Source organism: Engystomops pustulosus, chromosome 9 (genome assembly GCF_040894005.1).
Source record: "Engystomops pustulosus chromosome 9, aEngPut4.maternal, whole genome shotgun sequence".
NCBI classification, from domain to species: domain Eukaryota; kingdom Metazoa; phylum Chordata; class Amphibia; order Anura; family Leptodactylidae; genus Engystomops; species Engystomops pustulosus.
Genome location: NC_092419.1, coordinates 86,333,860 through 86,345,874, shown reverse-complemented (window position 1 = coordinate 86,345,874; position 12,015 = coordinate 86,333,860). Strand labels below are relative to the sequence as shown.

Below are 12,015 nucleotides of genomic sequence, written 5' to 3'. Positions count from 1 at the left end.
GAAGGGACATACCTTCCCTGATGGTTGTCTGTGAGGACCTTTTTATGTTCATTATTTTTTCCCTTATTTTCCCCTGTTTCTCTCTGGAAAGAAAGGTTTTTTGGTAATTTGAGTCTAGGAGAACCCCCAGAAAGAGTTTCTGTTGGGATGGGATCATTTCTGACTTTTCCACATTTACTAGCCATCCCAGAAAATTCAGAATTTTTCGGACCCTGATCACTTGGCCCTCTACCGCTTCTACTGAAGGCCCCACCAGCAGAAAATCGTCCAGGTAAGGTATAAAAAGCCCCTGATCTAGTCTGATGAAGGCCGACATCTCTGAAACAATTTTTGTAAACACCCTTGGTGCAATGGCGATACCAAAAGGGAGGGCTCTGTACTGGAAATGTATTATCTTTTGACCTAACTGAATCGCAAATCTTAGATACTTCTGATAATCCGGGTGAATAGGTACATGGTAATAGGCGTCTGTAAGGTCGATTGACGCCATAAAACACCCCGGATATAACAGATTTACCGCGGATTTTAGCGTTTCCATCTTGAAGCTTGGTACCTGTAAGAAACTGTTTAATTCTCTCAAATTTATGATAGTTCTTAGGGCCCCACTTGGTTTTTTTACCCAGAATAGGGTCGAGTAGAATCCTATCTGTTCTTCCCCTAATGGGACTGGGCACAGTACCTTTTTGGAGAGCAATTCGGTTACTTCCGCCATCATCATGCTGCCTTTTTCCCCCGATGGGATTCTTGTTATCCTGAACTTCTGAGGAGGAAAGTTCTTGAAGTTCAGCTTTATCCCCCCGGATATGGTATTGAGAATCCACCGACTGCATGAAATGTGTTTCCAGGCAGGGAGGAAGTGGGACAATCTTCCCCCCACCTGGGGCCTCGCGTCATTGTGGTCGGAAAGTGGACTGCTTAGACTGCGAGTGCTGTTGTCCAAACAAATAACCCCTAGTTGGCTGAGTGGGTCTGGGTGGACCTGGTCTGCTTTCCCTCTCCCTCCTTTGGTACCTTGATCTCCGAAAGGACCGAAAGGATCTGGGTCTATTAGGGGTAGAGGTAGTGGGAAAACCCTTCTTTTTGTCACCTGCTTTTTCCAGCAGATCATCCAAGATGGGCCCAAACAAAAAATTACCATCGCAGGGAATGCCGCATAGTTTACCCCTAGAGGCCATATCCCCTGACCAGTTCTTTAACCATAAAGCCCTTCTGGCTGAGTTAGACAAGGCTGCGGATCTAGCTGAAAGTCTTAACACATCTACAGAGGCATCGGCTAGTAGAGCCGCCCCTTTTTGGATACCTGCTATTGAGGTTTTAAGGGATTCCCTAGGGACTTTGTTCTGGATATCCCCTCCAAGCTGGTCTAACCATAACAGGAGTGAACGAGCCACACAGGTTGCCGCCACTGCTGGTCTGAAGGAAGTGGTCGCATATTCCCATGATTTCTTGAGAAACCCTTCTGCTTTTCTATCCATGGGATCTTTTAAGGCATTAATATCCTCAAAAGGTAAAGAGGCACCACGAGAAATTTTAATAATGGAGGCATCCACTTTTGGTGGCAGACCCCAGCTGGACGTAGCGTTGTCATCAAAGGGGTATTTCCTCTTAATAGCCCTAGGAATATAGGATTTCTTATCGGGGCTCTGCCATTCTTTTGAGATCAGGGAACGAATGGTATCATGGATAGGAAAGGTACGCCTTTTCCTCTCCGACAGTCCCTCAAACATTATGTCTTGCACTGATTTATGAGGTTTTTTCTCCTCTATGTTCATGGAGGATCTAACCATTCTCAATAGCCCTTCCGTATCCTCTGCCAAAAATAAAGGACGTCCCGACAATTCCTCTTCTGAGGCTGAAGAATCGTCCCCTTTTTCTCCTTCCTCTTCTGACACGGATAACATTTCCATGGGAGTAGCCGAGGAAGGACCTGGGAGGTTTTTATTTATGAAGGCAGGTTGTTGGTCAATCATATTTTTAACCGACACCTGCACTTCCTCTCTAATAACAGTCTGCAAAGATTCCAACCAAGAAGCAGACTCTTCTGCCATAATTTTTGAGATGCATGAAGGACATGTACTTTTCTCATGGTTCACAGGCAATTTTCTACTACAGATCTTACAATCCCTGTGGTGGGTTTTTTTAGTGGCTTTTTTGGGGACCTCTTCTCCCTAAAAGCAGTTTTTAGAAAATTTGCATCAGTGTCAGAATAATCACAGTACAGAAACAGTAAGGACACTCACCACCCTGAATTACCGGAGTCGGGGTCCTCAGGGGCTCAGGGGCATCACGTCTTTCCGCCATGTTGAAAGAGTGTCAGAGCGCCGTCCACGAGAAAGCCCCGGTCTTTTTATCAAGGAGGCTCCGCCCCCTCCCTTCCGGCACGGTCCTGGCTCTTATGGGTTATTAAAACTCCTTAAGAGCCTCAAAACAAAGCCAAAAACTAACTTTTGCCGGCGTTTCACTTACCCAAGGAGGAGTGCTACAATCCCTGGGCTCCTCCTGGATCTTGCCGCGTGTCGGCGAGACGCGGCTCCGCGAACCGGAAGTACAACGTCCTTACTTCCGGTCGCGCTCCATCATGCGCCAGCACAGGCGTGCGTGCGCCCGATCCCGGACGGAGGTGATCAACCACGGGTGCAGCTCCCTGACTGGAGGCCTCCGCTGGTAAGTAAGCTAAAACAGAACCGCCAACCAGCGGTTCTAGAAAAAAAACAAACAGAGAGCTCAGGTCCCTTCCAGGGACAGGAAACCACTGAGGCAGGATAGGAGGAGCACGATTTTTAAGCTCAGGTTTCCTGTCCCTGGGGGCGGATCCCTCTCTCTGGTTGGTGCCGTCGTGGTGCTGGGGAAAAAAATATTTTGAAAACTGGCCCCAATTCTGAGCCTCACAACATTCTAGTAAAATATGTGGAATCTTAAAACACCATGCCAACATAAAGCAGACATTTGGGAAATGTAAGTTATGAATTTATTTGGGTGCTATGACTATCTGCATCAAAATTAGAGAATGTAGAACTTTGAAATTAAAGAATTTTTGCCAAATTTCATTTTTTTTTCATAACTGAACACAAAAGGGATCATCCATATTGTTCTATTAATTTGAAGTATAATGTGTCACAAGAAAACAATCTACAAATCCCCTGGATATCTTATAGCGTTCCAAAGGTATAAGCATTTTCAAATCTGGCCTGTCACTAAGATGGCGCCCCGTCCTAGAAGCCAAAATAGGATGAAGCCCAGAGGGGTTAAATTATAAGGTCAAAGATGATTTGTTACTGTGAAGAAATATTAAGACGCCAAAATATAAAATATACCTGCTCCTAGGCTAACAGTCCTGCAGTGGAAGTGTCTACCTCACACAGAAGCAGTGATCCTGGATAACTAGGTTATGCTGAGGATATTGTGCTCCAGCTGCAAGTGGGATGTGACAGACCCTACAGTACTGAGGCATGTGCAGAATAGCTTTAAAATTCTCAAATATTAACCCCCTGGTAATGTCAACACATCAAGATAACTTGTGAAGTAAAGGGTTAAAAATTTACTCAGTGCCATATCAGCTGCTATCACTCAGTGTAATATTCCAGGGTGTGGGCGGGGACTCTAAGCAGACACATTATGATCCCTCTAGAGCAGTGACCAGACAGTGTGGTTAGATTATCAGGGTACAGGGTTATATACACTTTCATTTACTTACCCAACATTGTACTAGTATCTGACAGTGGGGAGGGAGATCCATTAGATGCCTACTACACACAATGACTCAGCTCTCCTACATCATTACTATTCCACAACACTAGATCTGCTGTGCCTTCCTCCCAGATATAGTCTACAGCTTGTAGTTCTTAGACTGCTCCTGCCAACAGGAACTCAGTGAGTGCAGGGGGAAGGGAGAGAAACGTCGCTCCATGACTTTCACATAGGAATCCAAGATGGCGTCCCCAACCACAAGTCAGAAGATACAGGGGCGACTGAAATTATGTCCACCAGGACTGCATATTGCGACAAAGGCTTACCGGTAACACCCGCGATCGGTGCTAGCAGCCTCAAAAAGATAGCGGCGCATGGGCGCCGCCATCTTACCTGGGATCGCCGCTCCCCGTGACGTCATCTTGGGCGGCGAGCCGTCTCCATGGTAGCCTCGGGTCTTCCAAAGACCCGAGGCTATTTCTTTTTAGCACATTGTAATGAATGAGTAAAATCCCCATATACTGCCATACTGAAAATAGCGCCCAAAGTCGAAAATGGCACTTTGCCATTTTGAAAAATATTTTTAAAAAAAATCTATAAAAAGTGATCAAAAGGTCGTACAGTCCTAAAAATGATATCATTGAAAATATCAAATTTTGCAAAATGACACCACCCACAGCTCCGTACACCAAAGTATAAAAAAGTTATTAGCGCCAGAAGTTGGCAAAATCAAAAAAATAATTTTTGTACAGTTTTATTTTTGTAAATGTATGAAAACATAAAACCTATACAAATTTGGTATCCCCTTAATCGTATCGACCCAAAGAATAAAGTAGACATGTCATTTGGGGCGCTCAGTGAAAGACGTTATATCCAAACCCACAAGAAAATGGCGCAAATGCGTTTTTTCACCATTTTCATTGCATTTGGAATTTTTTTCCCGCTTCTGAGTACATGGCATGGAATATTTAATAAAATAAAAATTTAAAGGTACAGTATGGTAACATTTACAGTGAAATGGACGATGGTAATGTTGTTGTTGTATGCCTTATGTTTATGAGCGACAGTTTTCCTGCTATATACCTGCATGTCATAAGAATTTAAATTAAAAAAAAGGACCATGTTAAATTCAAATCTTTTTTAAAAAATTTTACCGGTGTTTTGTATGCGTTGGAAAAGGGGTAGTCTTATACGGCGAATATATCTTAAACTCTATATTTTAAACAGGAAATTAGGGGGGTCGTCTTATACGCCGAATTAAAAAGACAGCATTTCAGAAAATGTGTCACTTTGTTTTATAAAGTACATTTAAGAAATTTGTCTGTGGGAATTTCCCTTTAATTGTAGAATTGCTTTAACCCCTTAACCAGGCTTTTTGTATTTTTATTTTTCACTTCACCCACCATAATAAGTCCAAAACTACGTTTTCCACATAAAGAGCTGTGAGACTGCTTGTTTTCTGTGTAACAAATTGCACTTCATAGTGACTATTTAATATTCCATGCCGTGTACTGGGAAGCAGGAAAAAAAAAAAATCCAAATGGCAGTGGAAAAAAATGCATTTGCGCCGTTTTCTTGTAGGCTTGTATTTTATGGCTTTCACTGTGCACCCCAAATAACATGTCTGCTTTATTCTTTGGGTCTGTATGATCACAGGGATACCACATTCTGAGGTTTTATATTCACAAAAATCTTCATTTTGCCATCTGGTGCTAATAACTTTCATAATTCGGTGTACGGAGCTGTGGGTGATATATCAATTATGCGACATGGAGTTTAATGCTACAATTTTTAGCACTATGGCTTTTTGATCACTTATTGATTTCGTTATATTTAGCAATATGACAAAAATTGGCATTTGATTTTGGGCATTATTTATTACAGGGTTAAAGGTGAAATAGCCAAAATGTTTATCAAAATGTTTTTTTTTTTTTTTTTTTATTGCCGCATCCCAAAATGCCCAATCATTAAAAATTTATATCAGTTCTAGGGAAAAGCAGCAATTTTTAGGCATTTAATTTTTAGACCCCCTAGGGTCTAAATTGTCTGACTGATCCTACCATATACCGCCACATGTAAATCTCACATAGTGTGACCCAAGGCTGCCACAGCAACAGATTGCTGCTCCCCAATAAGGTCACAGGGAACCATGATTTCAGCCAACATGGCTGCGTCCGTGTGCCGCCAGCGGCAAACTATGGATTAACACAATTGATGCTAGAGGTGGGTGTTTGCTGCAGAACACTCGTACTATTATGTCACGCCTCAGTAAGGAGTTAATAGCAAGTGACCAGTTAATCTAGCATTTTATACTAGTAGTGCGCTTACTGTACTAAACAGAAGTTGTTCCCAAAAAGCAGCTAATGCTCAAGCTCAAAAAACCAATTGACACTTCTTTGGAATAATTCCTTTTATTTCAAGACAATATTTGTAGGAACAGCTTAAAACTGGATGACTTGTCCCTGAAAAAGAAAGAGAAAAAACAGTTGTCAGTTGACAAAGTACTTTTTATACTTCATTCACCATGGCTACACTGTGCACACTAAACGCAGTTTTAGATAACACTACCTTTAAAATGTAAAGTATGGAAAGTCTATCTGTACATGACCAAATGGCTGCAGAACATACACAGCAGTGAATCCACAGTACAAAAGCAACAAACCAAACAAAACTGGCAGATTTTGTGCTATGGTTTTGCTGTGTCAGGAGGAGGGGAACTCAACATATGCATTGCAAAGATTTATTCCTGCAGTACACATGTAACCTACTGCAAGTTGTCACAGTGTGCATGGGACTTTGCAAATGGTGTAGAGTAGTGATTTAACAAACAGCCTAAGGTTACAGGAGACTCCATTCAACATTTAAAGAAAGACCAATCTACTATTGCCTGTACCAAATGTGCAGTTTAATCTAATATGCGAGTATCTAATATTAGAGCAAGTAATTGAAAGGAAAGATTTTGTATACCCATTTTATACTTAATTGCTGCTCGCCCTGCCAAGTCATGGAGTTCGAGGATTGAAACTATTCATACTGATTCAATGAAAGAATCTGCTCAGCCCCTTCTGTTCTAACATTACACAAAATAGTTTGAGCACATTATATAGGGACAGTCATGTACCACCTACCTTTCTCTTCTTGTCTCCACCAAGCTCAAAGTGCTTACATCTCTTTATGGCCAACATCCTCTTGGAACGACAGTTTGAATCAACGCACTCCAATCTGAGCACAATCTTTTTGGTGGTCTTTGCCTACAGAAAAGAACAAAATCAAGAATTTTTATTTCCTTTATTTAGAGGGGTATTCTCACAAAGACAAGATTCTTAAATGTACTCAGAACTATAAAATACATTCTCCATTTCACAGATACAATTCCAAACTATCAGTCCAGCTATTTACAATCTGGTTGCCCCAAGATCATACTGAATCTTCTGACTATGGTTGGATTCTGTTAATGAATAGCTTCTCTTGTCTGCACACTGCAGTGCTCTTTGCCTCCTGCCCCTCCCCCCTGCATTACAAGACACTTGCTGCTGGCAAGAAGCAGCATGCAGAGACTTGCTCTACATGCTACAGACATAAGGTCTTTATCCAGGGGAGGCATAGCAGAGCAAACTGCATGTCAGAGTTAGCAGAGCTCAGTGCCATTGTGTTTTATATACATCTCGTTTTTTCCATGTGTCAGATACTAGTAAAATATTCAGAAGCCAAATAAAAATTAAACCCTGTACCAGGATAATATAAGCCTGATGTTAGAACACAGCATTTCATAGCAACAGGGGCAGCAGCCATTGCAGCCACTATGGGGCCTGCAGAGCCAAATTGCTGTGGGCAGTCAGCCCATTTATAAAAGGCAGTGTAGGACCAATTCACAACAAGCTCCTATGATACTGAACACATTGGGGGAGTTCTGTTGTAATTTGGTCCAGACATTTTAGTGCACATTCATAAAAAGGTTTTAGACAGTTTTCTGGCACTTCTATAATTCCTTCAACAAAAGTGTGGATTAATAAGCTTGGTCTCACCAAAAATACTGCTGACTCAACATAATTTTGCCCTAGTTTTCTGGCGTAAAGTAAGCCAACTAATAGGAGGTGCAACTAGACAGTCTTGCTGGAGGAGAATTCTGTCATAGTCTTATTCTGCACTGGATTCATGTGTCCTTCTGTCTAGTCTAGCTCTGCACTCTTACCTAAAACACAAATCATACCCACTATAAACCACAGAGGAAAGGGCTATTTCACATAACCAATTTCTCAGCATTGTACAGACATCTGCTTCAGAACGAACAGAACACGCAACAATGGGCTCACACCTAGAACCTGTCACTTTCATTTTACAAACTGTCCGCTCAATTCTAGTGACATTGAAAATTGAACCTGTTGCACAGTTACAAGCATATACTCAACCCATTAAACTGTATATAAAAAGTGACCTCAAAGCAGTTTCATCACCAACTTTTCTACAACTTAAAGTTTGATCCTCATAAGTGAATGGGGATGTTCTGACAGCAAGTACAAAACTTCTGATTTGAAACAAGTAGGCTGCATGTAAATCCACATAAAGTGCATAAAGGCTTAGCAGTGCAGACTCATGGTAAGAGTACCGTGCAGTCCTGTATCACCTTACACCAAATAAACAACTATTAAAGCTGTAGTATAAGGGCGCTGCCACATGTCGCGTTTTTTGACCGTTAAAAAGCATGCGTTTCAGTTCGTTTAAAACATTTTTGTATGTTTACTATGCCTTTGGCTGGTTTGAACTCATTTATCTTCATTTCTAGAAGGGTAGGCAGCTGTGAAACAGATTAAACGCAGCCAAACGCATGGTTAGCTTACAAAAACGCATGTGTTTTCAGTCCGTTTAAAAAGAATGTGTGACAGCACCCTAAGGCCCCGCATTTCACGTCAGAGTTTGATCAGGGTGCGATCAGTTTTTGGTCAGTGAAAAACGCGCATTTTGCATCAGAGTGCAATCAGTTTTCAGTCAGTTTGTTCAGTGTCTCAGTTTCACGCGCGTTTTTGATGCAATTTCAATGCGTTTTTCACGCACAGAAAACGCGCGTGAAATGGACTCAGGACTGAGCTCTATATTTTCTATGGCAATTGATGCGTGAAAAACGCATTGCACTTGCAAGTGTCTCAGAGTGCAATGCGTTTTTGATGCATCTCCATAGACTTGTATGGTGCGTTTTTCACGCGCGTGACTTGCAAAAGTAGAGCATGTCAAGATTTAAACGCGCGTTAAAAAAACGCGCGTGTGTGCGTGAAAAAAAATGCAAGTCTGAAAAGACCCATTGGTTACAATAGGTCAGAGTGCAATGCAAGTTCTGCGCGTCAAAAGCATGCGCAGAAAACGCGCGTGAAAAACGCAAGTGTGAAAGGGGCCTAAAACAGACAGAACTCCCTTATCACACTATTACTGACCCCAGTATTAAAGTGGTATTCTCATTCATTTTAATAACATTTGCTATATACATACATTTCTTCAATTCAATTATTAAATAAATGTACCCGTGTGAGGATAAGTTTCCATAAACTAAACATGTTGTCCCCAAGGGTGATATCAGACGTACCGCTTTTTCTGCGATGAGGCCGCAGGCCACCCCGGTGGGTGCGGCTTTGTCTGCGCTTGCAAACGCAGACAAAGTGTCACGTCTGACATCACCCTCAGAAACAACCTCTGGAGGAGCAATAGCACAAAGAAAATAAATTGTTTGTGCATATGAAATGGACTGCAAGTCTCAGTCATCCTGTGATGAACACTGATTCCATGTGGTCAGGTAGAGCTGAATAGCACATGTCTGGCCACTGCTGTCAGGGTAAAGCGGTGGTCACAGTCAATGAAGCCATCTTGTTTCTAAAAGACAACATGGCTACATTGATGGAAATTATTCCCATCCCCTTTAACCTTTAAAGGCAGAAAGTATTGTCAGCAGATGGCAAGACCTACAAATTCACTGAGATCCATAGCACCATGGCAGATGGGATTTTAAAAACCCCCCAGTGAAAAGTGACCCCCCCAACATGATGACGTATTAATGTGGGGGCTTACAGGTCATGGACTAGAAATGTGCATACCCAAGATTTAGGGTTAGCATCCGCCTGGTCAATCAAAGCCAAACCTAATGACCTGTAGCCCAAATGTCGTGTCCAGGTTAGGCGCAGCTGCCAAACAGGACACCGAACCTAAAAGTTCAGGTACACTCATCTCTAAACATGAGTAGCAGACCCATTCTTTCTAGTAGCTATGAGTAGAGTTTTGCTGGGCTGGTATGGAGACATCAGATCCGCTTATCTCTAATTACTGCTAATAATTTCATGAGTCATTACAATACTTACTTTTTTACGGAAAATAGGCTTGGTCTGTCCACCATAACCACTTTGCTTGCGGTCATAACGCCTCTTTCCTAAAAAGGTAAAAAAAAAAAAGTTGTTAATTTACAGAATTAAGAGGAAAAAAAAACACTTGTCTGTTGTATAACAGCTCATAGAATGTTTACCATGTACAGCTATAATAAATATAAAAACAAAACATCTTTATTACCAGAGAATTTGTCCCCCATCTATCTAACTGGCCTGTGTGGGGACAGCTTGTATGGGGGCAAATAAAAACTTCCCTTAAAATAACCTAAAGCACCCTTTATAAGGGGAAGGAAGGTAGGTTTTTTTCCCCCTACCCTGGCCTCCCTGGGGTTTATCAGTAAGACTGATCAGTAGTGCAACTTGAGGGATATTCTATTTCATTACCCATTTATGCAGATGAAACAGGTTATGTTATATTAAATGACAGTAAGACTAGAGCACCCCCGTACTACAACTCCCAGCATCCTAGTACAGCCACTGACTACAAAGCGTCAGTCTGATGTAAACAGAGGCTGCATTATAGCAGGCCAAGCTGCTGCCTGGTAGTCATACATGGAGGCTAAAACCAAAACTAAAGGCCCTTTAAATAAAACCCTCCCTGAAGATCTGGCTGGTAAGATGTTACCACAGGCGTGTGTGCATGGTGCAGCCATGACAGGACATCACTCCCGGGGGTGCTGGGCCTATCGCTGCCGGTGTGGTCTTACCTTGGGCATAGAGAGAGTCTTTACCCTTCTTGTACTGCGTCACTTTGTGGGGCTGGTGCTTCCCACATTTCTTGCAGTAGGTTCTCCGGGTCTTAGGGACGTTCACCTGAAGAGAAGACGCACGGATAAGACGAGAGCTGCATTTCTACATTCACATGGTCTAGGACTAGAAAATCGGCAGGCCCAGTCCCGCTCAGTTTACGGGGGGGCCCGCTGCCGTAAAGCAGGAATTACTTGGAGACACCGAAACAACATGCAGCAATAACATCCCGGCTGTCACCCACTGGATGAAGCGGCACTAAACAGACAAGTTACGGGTTGGCAGCGCCATCACACACGGAGGATGCGCGGGGATTGATTACACAGTAAGCGCTGGCTGAATCCACTCACCATCTTGGCTGACGGCGAAAAGAGGAAAGGACAGGAAACGGAAGTTCAGTCATAAGCGTACAGCCGGCCACCATAGAGCGCGCCGCTGGATAGAGAGTACTAGCTAGAGCCGAGACAAGCCGGCGGCGCTTACTAGTCCTGGAGGACTGTACACAGCGGGATCACTAGCAGAAATAGCCCGGATGTTACCTAAGGCCTCCCTGACAGATCGTAGATGTCAGTGAAATTGTTCTGGAAAAATAAAAATTGTAAACATACATTGGTTTTTGCTTGTTTATTCATAATTTGGATGGACCCCTTGTGGTGCCTTCCTTTTTTGCCTTGAATGGGATTTGACATATAGGTCCTTCTTCACCGTAGATTTAACCCCTTCCTGCCATTAACTATTTTTGTTTTTGCGTTTCCATTTTTTGCTCCCCTTCTTTAAAAAATTCATAAATTTTTTTTTGCGTGTACAGAGCTTTATAAGGGCTTGTTTTCTGTCTGACAAATCGTACTTTCTATTGGTGGTATTTAATATTCTATACCATGTACTGGAAAGCGGGAAAAAAAATCCAAATTCAGTCAACTTGACAAAAAAGCTTCTGCGCCATTTTCTTCTGGCCTCCGTTTTGATGGATTTCTCTCTGCACTCCAAATGTCACCTCACCATTATTATTTGGCTCGGCGCAATTAGAGAGATACCAAATTTATGCAGGTCTTACCCTTTGTACGAAAAGAAATTTCTTTTTGCCACATTCTGCCACTAATAACCTTTTCATTCTTTGGCGTACGGAGCTGTGTGAGGGGTCATTTTTTGCAGGACTTGATGATGTTTGCATTGATTCATATTGTGGGACTGTTCGACTTTCTATACATTACATTTT

The 12,015-nt window shown here is 42.4% G+C and overlaps 1 protein-coding gene across 2 annotated transcripts; it reads right to left on the bottom strand.

The window, feature by feature from the left end:
• Positions 1-6,079: 6,079 nt before the first annotated feature.
• On the bottom strand, positions 6,080-11,285 carry LOC140076762 (large ribosomal subunit protein eL42). Of its 2 annotated transcripts, none has more exons than XM_072123450.1 (5): positions 11,150-11,285; positions 10,760-10,865; positions 10,029-10,096; positions 6,816-6,938; positions 6,080-6,149 (listed from the first exon to the last, which is right to left on the bottom strand). In XM_072123450.1, the coding sequence occupies exons 1-5, from the start codon at positions 11,150-11,152 to the stop codon at positions 6,129-6,131; spliced, it is 321 nt and encodes a 106-aa protein (XP_071979551.1). In that variant the 5' UTR covers positions 11,153-11,285; the 3' UTR covers positions 6,080-6,128. The 2 variants fall into 2 exon arrangements, with proteins under 2 accessions (XP_071979551.1, XP_071979550.1); XM_072123449.1 differs by lacking the exon at positions 11,150-11,285 and adding an exon at positions 10,994-11,029.
• Positions 11,286-12,015: the final 730 nt, after the last annotated feature.

What these genes read in the sequence shown, in the direction of transcription:
- LOC140076762 (XM_072123449.1), bottom strand. Translation starts at nt 11,014, where the DNA reads ATGTTGTTTCGGTGTCTCCAA. An exon ending in AGCCTATTTTCCGTAAAAAA is followed by an intron (nt 6,939 to 10,028) that starts GTAAGTATTGTA and finishes TCTTTTCTGTAG; the next exon opens with GCAAAGACCACCAAAAAGAT. An exon ending in GTGGAGACAAGAAGAGAAAG is followed by an intron (nt 6,150 to 6,815) that starts GTAGGTGGTACA and finishes TTTCTTTTTCAG; the next exon opens with GGACAAGTCATCCAGTTTTA.